At 38.3% G+C, this 15006-nt stretch overlaps 1 protein-coding gene across 1 annotated transcript in view; it reads left to right on the plus strand.

Annotated features, from left to right (window-relative positions):
- mkrn1 (makorin, ring finger protein, 1) overlaps positions 1-10992 on the plus strand; it is a 57690-nt gene extending 46698 nt beyond the window's left edge. Inside the window, exons 6-8 of the mRNA XM_067999688.1 lie at positions 5875-5985; positions 7897-8041; positions 8884-10992. Coding sequence (XP_067855789.1) covers positions 5875-5985; positions 7897-8041; positions 8884-9093 — 466 coding nt within the window. The 3' untranslated portion in view covers positions 9094-10992. The remainder of the gene's footprint in view (positions 1-5874; positions 5986-7896; positions 8042-8883) is intronic.
- The last annotated feature ends 4014 nt before the right edge of the window (positions 10993-15006 follow it).

Here is a 15006-nt window from a genome sequence, read left to right on the forward strand (position 1 = left end):
TAATTTGTTTGTGGAAGCTCAATGAACAAAGATCATACCTACGGTAGGTAATTAAACAACCTTCCTCATTCCTTGAATATACTTGACTTACGTGTGAGCAGAGCTCTACCTTTTGGTTCTATACCTGCCCTGACACAAACTTGAATCTTTTGATTGATGTTTAATTTCCTCTGGCCAATCACTCTCTTGCTATAGCCTCCTTTCAAAAGAATAAGACCTTATTTGGAGAACACCTAATTCATTTCTTTATGGAGGTACATGTGTTATGACCTTATTTTCTGGTTAAAAGACATAAATGTCACCTAAAAAGACACACCATCTGATTACTAGTGCAATCGTACAATGCTCTTTTTCGTCAAGTAATTACTCCTGCTTACCAGCAAAACTGCTAAATACGTATATGCTTGCAGTGAATTTCCAGTTAATCTACTGCAAAAATACAAGCAATTGGTCTTTCATCAGTCAGGTGATTATATGTTTGCAGTTGCAAAGTTACAGTAGGCAATTGCATCTTCATGACTCCTCACATCAATCAGCATTAATTTGAGCTGCAGTGCAATTAATCATCTCAGCTGAATAGCGCACAGACCCTAGTGTAGAATTGAGGATGGTTTTGAATTGAGAAATGATTGTGACAACCCTGTTTTGGGGGAGAATAGAAATACTTTCACTGTAACTGTGGTAGTTATTAGTTTGGTATTAAATGGTGACTTTCACTAATTCCTGGTGTGCAATTTATAAGTCACACTTCTAAATAACATTTTTGAAGGTCAAAGCTTATATTTAAAGATGTCTAGAAATGATCAATCATGCTTTATGGCACCAAAATGATTGGATTTCTGATATTTTTGTCTTTTAACTGGAGCAGGAGGAGGAGGTGGAGGTTGAGAGGCAGAAATTTAGTGAGTAAATTCCACAGCTAAAGGCGCAGTCGCCAATGGTAGGACAAAGGGAGGGGGGTTGCACAAAAGGCTAGTCAGAAGAACAGAGGGTTTAGGGCTGGTTGTAATGTCGGATCCGGGAGGTTACAGAGATAGGGAGGGCTGAGGCTATGAAGGAAGTTAAAGACGAGGATGAAAATGTTAGAATTGGAGGTATTGGGAGACCAGAAGCTAGTGTAAGTCCTAGTAGGACTGCATTCCTGCTTCCACACAGAGAGCAGGCTGTTTTTTGTCATTGAATATGACAGGTGCAGGTTATGACACAGGCAGCAAAGTTTTGGATGAGCTGAAGGTTACAGAGGATAGGAGGCCAGCCAGGAGAGCATTGGAATAATAGAGTCTGGCGGTGACGGAGGCTCGGATGAGGAGAGGAGGCAGGTGATGTTACGCAGTCGACGTCAGTGGACTTTGTGACGGAGAGTATATGGGGTTGGAAGTTCAGCTTAGGGTCAAATAGGATCCTGAGATTGAGAAAACTATGCTTCAGCCAGAGATAATGGCCAGGGATAGGGATATAATTTGCAGAGGCAGAAGCAAGAAGGCTTTTGATTCAATCTCCACTCTGCTGCATCAGTTGGTCTAGTCAGTGGAGCAGTAGGGGACTTTATAACATCCGCACTCAGCTCGGGTTCCCACTCCTGATTGCTGTTCAATGACTGCTGCTAGAATGTAAGTGGATGTCATTCAAAAAATGGCAGACGTATTCAATAAGTACTTCACTTTACTAAAGAGAAGGATATGGGAGGAAATGAATCCTGCAGTGGTTGAAAGTGAGATAAGCAATATTATGATGGAAAAATGGAGACTTTTAGGCAAGTTCGCTAGGCTAGAAGAAGACAAAGTGCCAAGGCCTGAGAATGGAGAGTGGCCACTGTAGTACCCATTTTTAAAAAGAGAAACACAGTTAATCTGGGTAATTATAGGCCAGTTAGCTTAATGTCTGTGGTAGGGAAAATTTTACAAACTTTAAGGATGAAATTGCCACATATCTAGATAAAGAAAAAATAGTTAGAAGTAGCCAGTGGGATTTTAAAAGGGACAATTGCACTTGAGAAATCTCATAGAATTCTTTGAGGAGGTAACAGACTAGGTAGATGGGGAAATGTAGTGCACGTAGAGCACCTGGAATTTAGGAAAGCCTTTGACAAAGTATCACACGAGAGATTATTGGAAAAGATTAAAGGGTATAGAATTAGAGGGAGGATAGCAAACTAGATTAAGATTTGGTCAGAAGAAAACATAAAGTAGGAGTTAAGGGCAATTTACTGGTTGGAAGTGGGTGGTGGTAGCCCATGGGGTTCAGTTCTGGGGCCGCTTCTGTTCACTGTGCATATTGATGATTTGGATATAGGTGTTGAAATTTGCAGATGATACCAAAATAGGAGGTATAATCTTTTAGAAGACTAAAGGAAGCTGCAGAGGGCTAAAAATTGGCAAATGAATTCAATGTCACTAAATGTGAGATTTTTTTTAAACCAAAATGTAACAATGGTAATTATACTCTGAATGCAAATAGGCTCAGTGCTGTGGAAGAGCAGAGGGATTTGAGGGTACAGGTTCACAGGACATTAAAGGCAGCACCTCAGTTTGATAAGGCTGTGGGGGAAAAAGCTAATGCAGTTCTAGGTTTTATCACAAGAGGTATAGAATTTGAAAGCCAAGAGGTAATGATGAGCCTATGTAAAACCTTAAGAACCAAGAGTATTATATGCAGTATTGAGCTCCACACTATAGGAAGGATTTTGAGGCTTTTAGAGAGGGTACAGTGCAGATTCACTAGGTGCTGCCTGGTATGAGGAAATACAAATATAAGGGAAGATTTGTAAAAATTGGAGCTTTATTTTGTTAGATGATATGATAGAGATGTTTAAAATTAGTAAAGGATGGGACAGCATTGATGGACTGTTTTCAGTTATTATGGGGTTTAGAACATAGAACAAGGGAAACTTCTATACCCAGAGTTACGAAGCTTGGAATTCACTTTGAGTTAGTGGTTGAGGTAGAAACTATGTTAATATTCAAGATTAGATTGGCTAGGTGGATGAAGGAAAATGGGATAAAGGAATATGGAAACAGGGCAGGTAAATGTGGTTAGGACTGTTTGTTTACATGGATGGTAAATGCTGGCATTGACTAGTTGGGCTGAATGGCCTGTTTGTGTTGTGCCTTCTGTGTACTTGGGTGAGGTACAGGAGAGCTGCTGGCATTTGTAGAACCATACCCAAGCATTACATAATATGTTAAGACGTTGGGAGAAGAACAAACAAAATTAGACAAGGGAAAAAAATCCTCCAGCTAAAAACTCTACATTTAAACAGTCACAGATATCAAGACATTTTCAACTACAGTTTCTTTTTTATTGCATAATCTCTGGGTTTAGATGATTGTTATGAACCTTGACATTTCTGAGATTATTTGAATCAGATTACAACTTTGTAATTACATTTTAAATGTATGAAACCATATGAACCACTCAATTAGATTACGACCTTAATGCTGCTTGTGGACATCAAGAACATAAAAGGGGCTGGCATGTTGAAACTTTCCTGTGTAGGTCCTTTCTGCACACTGTCTATCAAATAGCTGATGAGGAAACTTTGAGACTTGAGATGAACCTTGATTTGATTTCAGAGAGGCAAGTTACTGAAGCTCTGCACCTCCAACTGGTGGAACCATCATTAATGAGATATAGTGTGTCTATGATGTGATCTGGAGGCTGGTGGCAATGCACTCAGATTTTGTGGTGTGTTGTATAAGTTACTATGCTGTTGGGGAGGTGTGCCTGGTATCTGCTGTAGATTAGTGAGGGTTAAATCCATGTTCATTGGTTGTCTGACTAATCAATTAGTAATTACCCTTCTTAGTGGGAGGGAGGCAAGTGGGATTTCTTCGAATTGATTTCAAGATAACATGCCTGGCAATGGGAGACATGAACTGAGTTGATCCTGTGTGGCAGACTCAGTAATCTGATACCTGATGCAACCTGGCTTATGGATAGACATGGAGGGGTAGATCTATCAACGGGCTTGGAATCTTCCTACTTAGCCAGTTAACTTGTACGCCAGTGCTGGTAAGCTGTGCAATTTTAGCCGGTTAAATGCCATCACTGTATCTGTGCACAGTAGAGGTCTTTAAGCCTTTGCTTTTGTCATCTATATCTATGTTCTGTAGATTTATGCAAGTGAGGTGTACTTCTGTGGGGACTGGAGGGGATGATCAAGACTATGCTCTCCTTATTAGACAAGTGGAAATTCTAGTAGTTTGCTTTGGATACTGTTAAGCATGGCAATGAATTTTGTGCATCTCAAGACATCTGACTAACCAAAAGTAATACAGCCAAGTATATTTGTTTTTATGTAAACTGACAGTAGCATCTGCATCGTTATTGAGGTACAAAGGCTGGAACTTAGACATATAATTAGCACTGGAGATTTTTTTTACCATTCGTAAAATTGCCTTTTTCTCTTTTAATGTTCAGGTGGTATTTAAGTATAGTTCAGTGAAATCTGAGATGTCATCATAGATCTCAATTTATGCAGGTCATCTGAATATTCAGGGTAATTTGTATTATAAATAGAATTTTAATTGCGTAAAACTGGCAATCATAATTAGACTGGTATTTCATGAGTGATATTGTACAGATTAACCTAATAAAAAAAAGTATAATTGTACAATATAGGTCGAACCTACATTTTCTGTTTATTGCTCCTTCTGCTTAGCAATCATTTTTAAAAGTTCTGAATTGCTTTTGAGAATTGACTATAATATGTACCGCACTGTCCTGAAAACCAGGGTCCAGTATTAATAGAGTGCATTTGAATTTTCTCAGAAATTGTCAGTTTCAAAGTATATCTCTAAACTAACAGTGTACTTTAAACAAAAAAAGCAACTATTAAATTCTTTAAGGTTATGACTAGGCAAATTTTAGGATAGGTGGACTGTTCCACTGGTTAGTGTAAAATATGTTGAGCTTGCATCAATTGCACATCACTTAATATCAGGATCATCATAAGAAGAAACTTGGCTTGTAATCTAAGATATATATTCAAGTAATTTAAATTGTGTAACATCAATATTTGAATAATCCGCATTATTTAAAAATAATTGTAATTTGTCAACTCCATGCCCCAGCATTCCTTTTCCTAAAAAGCTAGAGAGGTAAACCACTTCCTTCTTTCCGTCTTCACTGCTCTGAGTTGGTAGGAATATGTGAGTAATGCAAGTTAGCTCACTATAGGGAATTTAGGAGAAACTTCTTTACCCAAAGTGTGGTAAGAATGTGGAACTCGCTACCACGATGAGTAGTTGAGGCAAATAGCATAGAAATAGAAGGGTATCCTGATAGGGTTATATGAAGTCGGGAGGGAGGAGGCTCGTGTGGAGCATAAACGCCAGCCTAGACCGTTAGGCCGAATGGCCCGTTTCTGTGCTGTAGTTTTGATGTAACTCAATGTAACATCATTTGTTCAACATGGTGGAAATGCACTTCAGTATAATCTTTGCAGATGGTGTCAGATTACAATTAAAAAAAATAGAAGAGCTTTGTTGCAGGGCAGTGGCCCTTTCAAAATCTGTAGGCTGTTTGCATATATTAGTTAAATTATTTTTGATATAACATATCTACTAGATAAAAGATATACATTAAATACATTTGGTGTGTCTTGGTATTATTTCCACATAGACATTTTGAAACACATGGAAGGTAACTGTTATATTAGGGTTTATATTGGGAATTTTGTTACACTGCAATGCATATTTTAGTAATTAGTTAATGGAATTCCTTTTTTAGCTGTTTATGAAGCTATATATTCCTTTTTATAGCAGTTTTCTGTTAGTGAAGAGAAAGATAAGCCTATTTCTTTAAGTGTCTTTTGGATACTTAAGGTGGCTTGATGGTTACCTATTTTAATTGTGTATGAATTTAATTTTACAGATCCTGTCCTGAGTGTCGAATTACATCAAATTTTGTCATTCCAAGTGAATACTGGGTAGAAGACAAGGAAGAAAAACAGAAACTCATTAAGAAGTACAAAGAGGCAATGAGGTAAAATTAACATAGACACTTCTCCAGAATGTCTGCTGCTCACACTTACTGCCATTTCTATATTTTCAACATTTCTTTATTTTTGGCCATATTTAATCTATTTTGTACTTCAGCAAAACCACTTTTTTGGGGGGGATAAAAGTTGAAGGCATCGATACTGGAAAAAAGAATCGGTGCTGGTGGAGTTTCAGATACATGGAGTTGCAGTCTTTGCAGCTCTTTTTGTCTAAAATTGTAATGCTGATAATGACATTAGTGATTGGCACTCAGGCTGGAATTTCCTCGATCTGACTTACGCCGGTTTCTACGTCAATCTTGCTGATTGCACCTTAAGCTAAAATTTTCTGAGAATCTCATCAGCATATGCCCCAATGTAACAACCAGTGTAAAAGAAGTGGAAATCAGCCTAAATAATCGGGGCCCGAGGAAAGTACAGAATATGCGCTATCTTTAAGTCCCTTTTTATCTTATTGATGTTATGAAAATTAAAGTTTGAAGCCATCAAACCATCATTTATGTACATTAAGCACAGCATGTTTAAGAAAATTCAATTGTGGAAGCTTTTCTCTTTTTAATGTAATAAATTCTGATGCCATTAAAAAAAAATTAAAGATATAAGAAAATTCAGTGCAGGTCTCACTAAGGAGAAATAAGAACAAATTACTGTAAAACACCAGATATAGTTACTTTCGGTCATGCTGTACCTAAAATTTTTGGGCGTACATTTACGCCCGTTCAGAACTGGTGTAAATACAGGAAACTCATGTTCTCTGGCCTCTTGCATGGGGTGGTGCAATGCTAATATGCTAAATCAGATTACGGCGGATGTAACTCAGGAGTACTGCAAATGATTGAGGAAACAGATGTTTCAGGGTAAAACCACTGTAAATCAGTTACTCGAGTTTCCTTGGGGAAAATTCAGCCCAACGCCAATCTGACGCCATAATTATGCTGAAACCTTCCAGGAAATTCCGGGATGTACACCCACTCTATTGTGCACTCTTACCCAAACTCTGTAATTTCCTGCAATTCTGCAAATTATCTGTCTCTCCCCCTCCTAACAAAGTAAATCAAGTAAAACCCAAAAACATTATTCAACTTTATATTCTTCATTACTAACAGTTTGCTTTCTTGGCATGACATTTTTCACGGTCCTATTCCACTCACAATTCATCTATACCGTTACTTATTCTTACAAACCCAATTATTAGTACCAACCAGAAATTAATCCTGCTCTCATTGAAGGTAATGAATACACCTGTAATGAAAACCCTCAAGTCAGCTTTTCCCATCAAATCCCAAACCGATTTTAGATTGGGTAGCGGTCAAATACTATAATAAGCTTGACTCAACTGCCTGTACTACGTCCTACCATGGACATAAAAGTTAGTTTGTAGGAGGAGAGGGAATGCACAGATACAACTTCCACAGTTGGCATTGATCCAAATGTCTCGAGTCGGAAATCCAAGAATGGCTATGGTACTTTGCAGATATTGTTTTTAAATTTCAAACTGAGTAATTTTGTAATTGTGGCAGTGTGTTGTTTTAATGAGCTATGACACTCTGGTGGAGTGTGGGTTCACACTTATGACTACCTGAGTGTTTTTGCCAAGTGAGTGTACATCATGAGGGAAATTATTCTGGGCTGTACTCTCACATTTTCAAGTAATTGGCTGAAGATCAGCACTGGGTTGACTTGGGAGTGAATTGTTAGCTGATACTTATCTGGAGGACAGTGTATGGCAGAACATAGCCAAAAACAATTGGAGAAGATTCATGCAAACATGTTGCAGAATAAATATACTTTTTAATGATGAAATCGATCCAATGCTGTTTTACTGGCTGCTTTAACCAGATAAAGTAGGAGTTTTCAGTAAGCTATTAAATAATTATTTATCTTTTGCTCTGCAGCAACAAGGCATGTCGATACTTTGATCAGGGACGCGGCACTTGTCCCTTTGGGGGGAACTGTTTCTACAAACACGCATACCCTGATGGTCGTCTGGAAGAGCCACAACCCCAGAGGAAGCCAATTGGATCAATGGGTAGATATCGGGTAAGCACATTACAATATGTTAAAACAAGTGACTTGATTAAGAAAGTCACCTTGTGCTATTGCTTTCATCTGTGAGCTGTAAGTTGAACTATTTCAAGGGAGGTATGGTGGAACATCCCACAACATTTTTTTATATTTGGTTTCCTGGTGAGCTGTGCCACTTCATGTTTAGTATTGTTTCCTTCTAATTAAATGAGAGAGGGCAAAATTAAGATAGAGTTGGCAGTGATTTTCTTTACATTTGCTACTCCAGGTATGATTTTGACACTTGTAAATTATATATTTAATATTTTTCTGGTTAGTATGGCATAAATATATACAAAAAAATTGGAACTCCAAATCTTATAGGTTGAGGTCTTTGGTAAAGTGGTACCAGAATTACACTCTTTTGGAGGTCTGATTGGATTGGAAGTACTGCTTCTGAAACGAAATATTTCATGTTGACTTATATAGTTAGATGGTCCTGGTTTACACCAGAAGGATCTCACTGGTTCTTATACCATAATTTTGTGCTAGTACAACCTGAAAACAAAATTGAGATGCAATTTTTTCCATTGGCCTCTTCCCTACTCCGTTGTTGCTTGATCTCTACTGTCTTCAAAATGGGCACATGCACAAACAAAAATTTGTCATAACATTGCCTTGCTGAGAGCAAGTAGTCTTAATGCCTGACTGTGCAGATTGAAAATACTGAGCCTGAACTAATCCTGTCAGTTTCTCTGCAACTGTGGCATAAGCTGAAAGGAAATCGTTTGTCTAAATTTGGAGGCCAATTCAATATTGCTGAGATGTTTGTTCAAGACGTTTTTAATTTGTTTACAATGTCATATATTTTGTCACAGAACCAACGGAGGACACATCTTTGGGATTTCATTGAAGAAAGAGAAAATGCTGATTCCTATGAAGATGATGAAATGGTCACCTTTGAGCTTGGTGAAGTGCTGCTTATGCTTTTGGCAGATGGTCCTGATGATGACTTTTCAGATTCTGATGATGAGTGGGACTTGTTCCATGATGAAATGGATGTTGATTATTATGAGTTTGACCTATAGCACCCATTGTGGATTTTGGACTGTCTTGTTCATTGTTTTTTAGACAGTAGCTTTTCCTGTGTTGTGGCAGTGCCATATGTCTTAGGCAGGCCAGACATTCTGGATGCAGTTTCACTTTGGACGTTTGTGCAGAGTTCTTGTCGGTAGTGCATCAAAAAAGAAACTTGTTCCTTATGAAATATAAGTTAAATTAACTTGCTTTACTCAAGGTGATAAGCTGGAGGATAAATATAGCAACTGGCTATATTTATTCACATGGAATAAGAGTTGAGTTTAGGTACATAACCTAATGTAGGTGTCTGTCCTTGGTGGTTATGAAAGCGATATGACCACTTGCATGCACAAAAGCCTGAAACCAACAAGGGACCACATACACCTTAATTCATCTGACAGCTTGTGTTATTCCATATAATGCCCTCTCTGTGTAACTACATTTGTTTTTAAAGAGGGTGTCGTGCAGTCAGTGGCCTTTTTAAAAGTCAAAGTATAAATAATTATGGTTAACAACCTTGTTTTTTTCCTGTCTTTCTATTTTTTTAATTTTATATATTATGCTAATAGAGCTCAGGAGAACCTGGCTTAGAGGAGCTACTGAGTCCAGCTTGTAAGGGAGCTGAATTACCCATACACTATTGAGATGACCAGACTGCTTTATTTCAGGTCTTATTTGTTCCCGCATGCTGTATGGCTCAGCAACTCCCAGCCAATTCTCATCAATAAGGTCATCAGCACTCAGTTTATACAAAAATATTTTTAAAAATAACTCAAATAGATCAGAAAGAAAAGGATGTTAATCAGAATTATTTTCAGTTGTTCAATTTTGAAAAGGGATCCTACTGTTAAGATTCCCTCTTTAAGTATGTACGCTGTTCGACAAAGTTTGTTTGCCACAGTGAAGTGAATTGATGGCATTTAGAAAAGCAAAACAAAAACGTGATATGGCACTAGCAGATTCCATAAGAAATGTGAGGTTAACTGTTCCATATAACACAGTTGTTTTTTTATTTATTAACTATTGGCTGTTCTGACTGACATTTCTGTGTTAGTTGGCTTATTTAAATCCTTCATCTAATCTAGATAAAAAATAATGACAAAAAATTATGGGGTTACCAAAGTCTTGTTATTTATCCCTTTTTCATAAAAGTAGTCTCATTTTATATCTTGTAATAAGTTTATCTGACTGATTTCAGGTCAGATTTCATTTGAATTCTTAACATTAAGAATAGGGTGTTCTTGGTGATACTGACTCAATCTGCTGTTTGTGAATGGTCGGGTGAGACTTTCGTAAAGTACCAAATTCATCACTTGCAGGTTATAAGTGTGTAAAGTTGCAGATTTAGGCAGATTAACTGCCACCATTCTCTCCTTTACAAATACTCATCTGTTAACTAATTTAAGATGGATTAGTTGAATATGCTGTGAGTTATAAATGAATGAGGTTCAGTCAAATGTACCTATTTCTACTACCTTGTATTATAATATTTAAACTCCACATCCTCAGTCTCTGGCTTCATGGTATCTGCACAGTATGAACTCATTTGCAGACTGAAAACTAGCATACATGTTCCTATTCTCCTTTACAGGATATTAGGATTCAGTGAATATTTTTAATGAAAGCATGGGAATCTGAGTAATTGTGGCATGACTTGGATATTTAACAATGCAAATTAGCCCTTTTTTCCTCTTTGTGGAACTGCACGTGAGGTCTGAATTTGTGAAAGGTTTGCTGTTGTGAGCCTAATCATCTTGGCAATGTAAGTGGGAGGGAATGTAGATTGCCAAAGCTGTTTGAGACCAGTTACCATACTTCTAGAAATGTAGCTGGGACAGATGCCCTTTAAACTGTCATATTACAAGTATAAAACAGCATTTTTCTAAATAAATATCTTTTGCTCTAAACCATGTTGTTGTACGTGTCCTGGATTTTTAAAAACAGTCAAGATGCTCTTGTACTTCACAGGGATGATCTATAATATAGCATACATTGAATGATGGGTGGGATATCTCAGTGAATTGACAAGATAAATGAGTAGGCAGATTTGTAATTAAAACTGTCCGTGGCAGAAAGAACCAAATAGTTTGTTTATTCAAGTGTGCATTCTGATGTTATAATGTCCAAAACTCAGGGATGTTATAAGAAACTGTTGGCTGTTTAGCATTCCATTTGTCATATGCTATGCTGCAGCAATTTATGCAGGATTTAATTGCTGTACTTCATGTTAGTTAACCACTGGAGTTAACAGTTCCAAAAATTTACAATCTTTCTTTTATGTTTTTAAAGCTGAGGTTGCACTCGAGAACAGGTATACAAGTTAGAACACTGTCCTTTCACCTCCGGGCCCTGGATTTCAATCTGGTCTGGACTGAAAGGATGGAAGTTTCCACTATCTACCAACCAAAACTGTCCTATATGAAATGAATTCTAAAAGAGCATTATGGGCACTTTCTTAGTTGGCATCACTTTAACCACTGTTTAGTCTTTGAAGAAGGGAAAGGACATGCTTTGGCACCAATTAGGGCTTAGTTGACTTCGATAGCTCCAACTAGTGCTAGACTGAGGTGCATATTACATTCCACTAAATCCATTGGGCCAGGTTTTTTCACCAGCACGTAACCCAAATCCAAGCTGTGGCCAAGTTCTCTGTGATCATCAGGGAGTGATACCTGCCTTTGCTTAAGGTTCTCCTCCAAGCCTGCTCAGTGCAGCAGTTCATGGTGGGTGCTCTCAACGTTAAAGGAAGGTCGATAACCCATGGGATCATTCTGTGCTAGCCAGCTTGGCTATGCATTTTTGTGCAATAAATGTAGCAGCTCTTTCTCCAGATGTAGTTTAGTAGGAAGACCCTCTTCAGTGAGCAAATCGAAGAGTTATTTGACCGCTATAAGCTGCCACCAATTGAACCTTTTGAGCAGTTCCCAGATGGACACATAACTTCAGGATTTTCCACCAATGGTCAGGCTTTCCTGTCCAGAGGCTTCATCAGAACTAAAACCACCATTCTGTGCCTTCAAACAGAGTTTTATACATTCAGCATGTGCTTCTAGATCTGGATGTAGTCCAATGAGTGCTTGGCATGTTACCCTAAGGAACAGGCCCAAACACACTTCCCTGTAACCCCATCCCACAGAATATTCAAGTGGATGACCATCTTCACAGTTTCCAAGTGGGTAGGAATACTTCAGAACCATGTGCGACCTATCACCTTTGTTCCTTGTGCTCAGGAGGAGGCCATCAGCAAAGGATATCCTTAGATTTTGACCCCAAACCCCAGTGTTTTTGTGGTATGGTTCATTGACTATCTGAGGGGTTCTTAACTCGTGGAAATATGGTAACCAAGGTAGATGATCTTCTGTCATTCGTGGCAATCAAACATTAACAGAGGAGGGACTGATTTTATTCGAGATACTACTAAGTTCCCCAAATAATCTGAGATGTTTTCCCTCAATCTTGAATCTGAGCTTTCAACAAGTTCTTCAAAAAGGAAACATTTAAAATGATAACACTACCTAAAATCTTTCAGATGGTGTATCCACGAGTCTAACTGGCTGTAAGAGACCTGTTGAATGCCAGTGTTCACGTTGCAATTTGGCTTGTCATTGGAAGTTTCCAAGTTCAACTTTTAAGGTCATGACTATAAGTATTGGTCCCCAAATTTTCACAAAGTTCTGTTGTCACAGAACATCTCAGGTTGTAGCACTTGCATGCCTGTTTGTACTTGCATAGAATTACAAAGAATCTACAGCAAAGAAACAGGCCATTCAGCCCGAGTGGTCATTGCCGGTGTTTATACTCCAAATGAGCCTCATCTCACTCGACCTCTTCCCAACCTGCCCTCCATATCGCTTTATTCCCTTCTCCGTCATGTATGCAGAAAGCCTCACATTAAATGTGTCAATGCTATCTGCTTCAACCACGCCATGTGGCAGTGAGTTCCAGAATCTCACCACTCTGTAAAGAAATTCCTCCTAAATTCTTTTTGATTTGTTACTGGATATCTTATTTATGTCCCCCTTGTCTGGACTCACCCACAAGTGGAAACAGTTCCTTCACGTTTACCTATCGAACTCCTTAATTTTAATGTCTGTTATCGGGTCTCCTTAGTCTTTTTTCCAGAGATAAGAGGTCTAGCTTGCTCAAACTTTCATGATAGATTGCATCCTCTCAATTCTGGTTTGCATCCTCTCAATTCTGGTAACATCTTTGTAAAACTTTTCTGCACTTTCTCTAGTACTTTAATATCCTTTTTGCAGTATCAAGACCAAAACTGCACACAGTACTCCCAAGTGTGGTCTAACCAAGGTTCTATATAAATGTAACATTACTTCCCTGCCCTTCTATTCTATTCCTCTAGAAATGGTGTACTCTTTATGACCTTACCAACTTCTGTTCTGACTTTTAATGATTTATGTATCTGTATTCCCAGATCTCTCTGCTCCTCTACTCCTTTTCGTTTATTACCTGCCAAAGAATAAGTGGCCTCCTTATTCCTCCTACCAAAATGAACTTCCTCACACTTTGCTATATTGAGTTTAATTTGCCATTTACCTGCCCACTCAAAGAAAATATGTGCCAAAGTCCAATCTGACTGGAATCATTCCATTGTTTTCTAGCTTTCACTTTTGTGCAGGCCTAACCAGAATTCCCTCTAAATGTCTTCCTCGGACAGTACAGTGCATATCAACATGGACCTACATCACCAAGAGACAGATGTTTCAGAATTAGAATATGCCCCATATTTTCCTGTTTTGAACTTGTTTACAGTTTCATTAAAACTGACACAAAGGAAAAAAAAATTAGTTTACCCAATGAGTGATGTTACACTCGGATTTAATTTACTATTTGGTGGCCCAACAGGAGCATGGAATGGTTTGAAATTTTCTTCACACCCACAATCCTCTACTGGCTGAGTTTCCAAGTTGCCATTCTTCATGTGTGAGCCATGTAACCATGAAGGAGCATCATAGTTTAAGTAATTGACTGCACCTTTCCTTGTTGAAAGGTCACAGGCAGCTTCCCTGCAGACTCTTGGCATATTCCAAAGAACTCTGCCTTTTTGTCAATGGCAAAGCAGAATATGACTTTTATTGTAATCTATATTGGGAGAGCCTGACCAAAGGAATCTTAACCTCAAGTTATCTCACAATCATTCAAGGATTGGTTTCTTCTCTTTGCGAGGAGACCATAATCACAGGAAAACAGTACATTTGTACTCTGTCTAATAGAAGCAGCCATCTTTCGTGAGATCTCTACAGTTGAACCTACATTGATAGTGGTCTTCCCCACAGGTTTTTCTTGTTTAGATAGAATGGCCTTGAATGTGGATCAGCAGGGGTAGCCTCAGAAACAAAATTTCATTTGGGGTGTTGCTGCAGCCATCATTTCTGAATTGATATGGATGATGAATTTTTTCCTGTACAGCTGGTGGATGAAGGCAGGGGCACCATATTACAGGACAAATAAATTCATTTAGTGGACTGAAGATGAGTCCAATTGGTACAGCAACAAGCTTCGAACTATGAGTTGTACATGTGGATTTGAATATTTTCCATCTGGTGCTGGTTAAGGAAGTGCATAGCAGTTGTCCAGTATATTATCCCACTCCCAGTTCATATGTTGACATGACACTGCTAGCCCTTGGTGCCTGAACTACAGGGTCACAATCCTGGTGCAACATTGGTCCAGAGTGGACAACATGAGAGCCACGACCCTTAATAGATCTGTTGAACAATTTCATGACTAGATTGCCAGTGAATTTAGTCAAGATATATCCAGAATGTCAATCAACATATCTGCAATAGCGAACAATTACCAATTCCCTTGATTCTGCTCAAAGGCCACAGGCAAATCAGCTTTCAAGGCTGGAATCTTTCCTTTTCTTGGGAATCAGTGTTTCTGTATTATGTTATGGGGTT

This window comes from Heptranchias perlo, chromosome 18 (genome assembly GCF_035084215.1).
Source record: "Heptranchias perlo isolate sHepPer1 chromosome 18, sHepPer1.hap1, whole genome shotgun sequence".
In the NCBI taxonomy this organism is placed as follows: Eukaryota; Metazoa; Chordata; class Chondrichthyes; order Hexanchiformes; family Hexanchidae; genus Heptranchias; species Heptranchias perlo.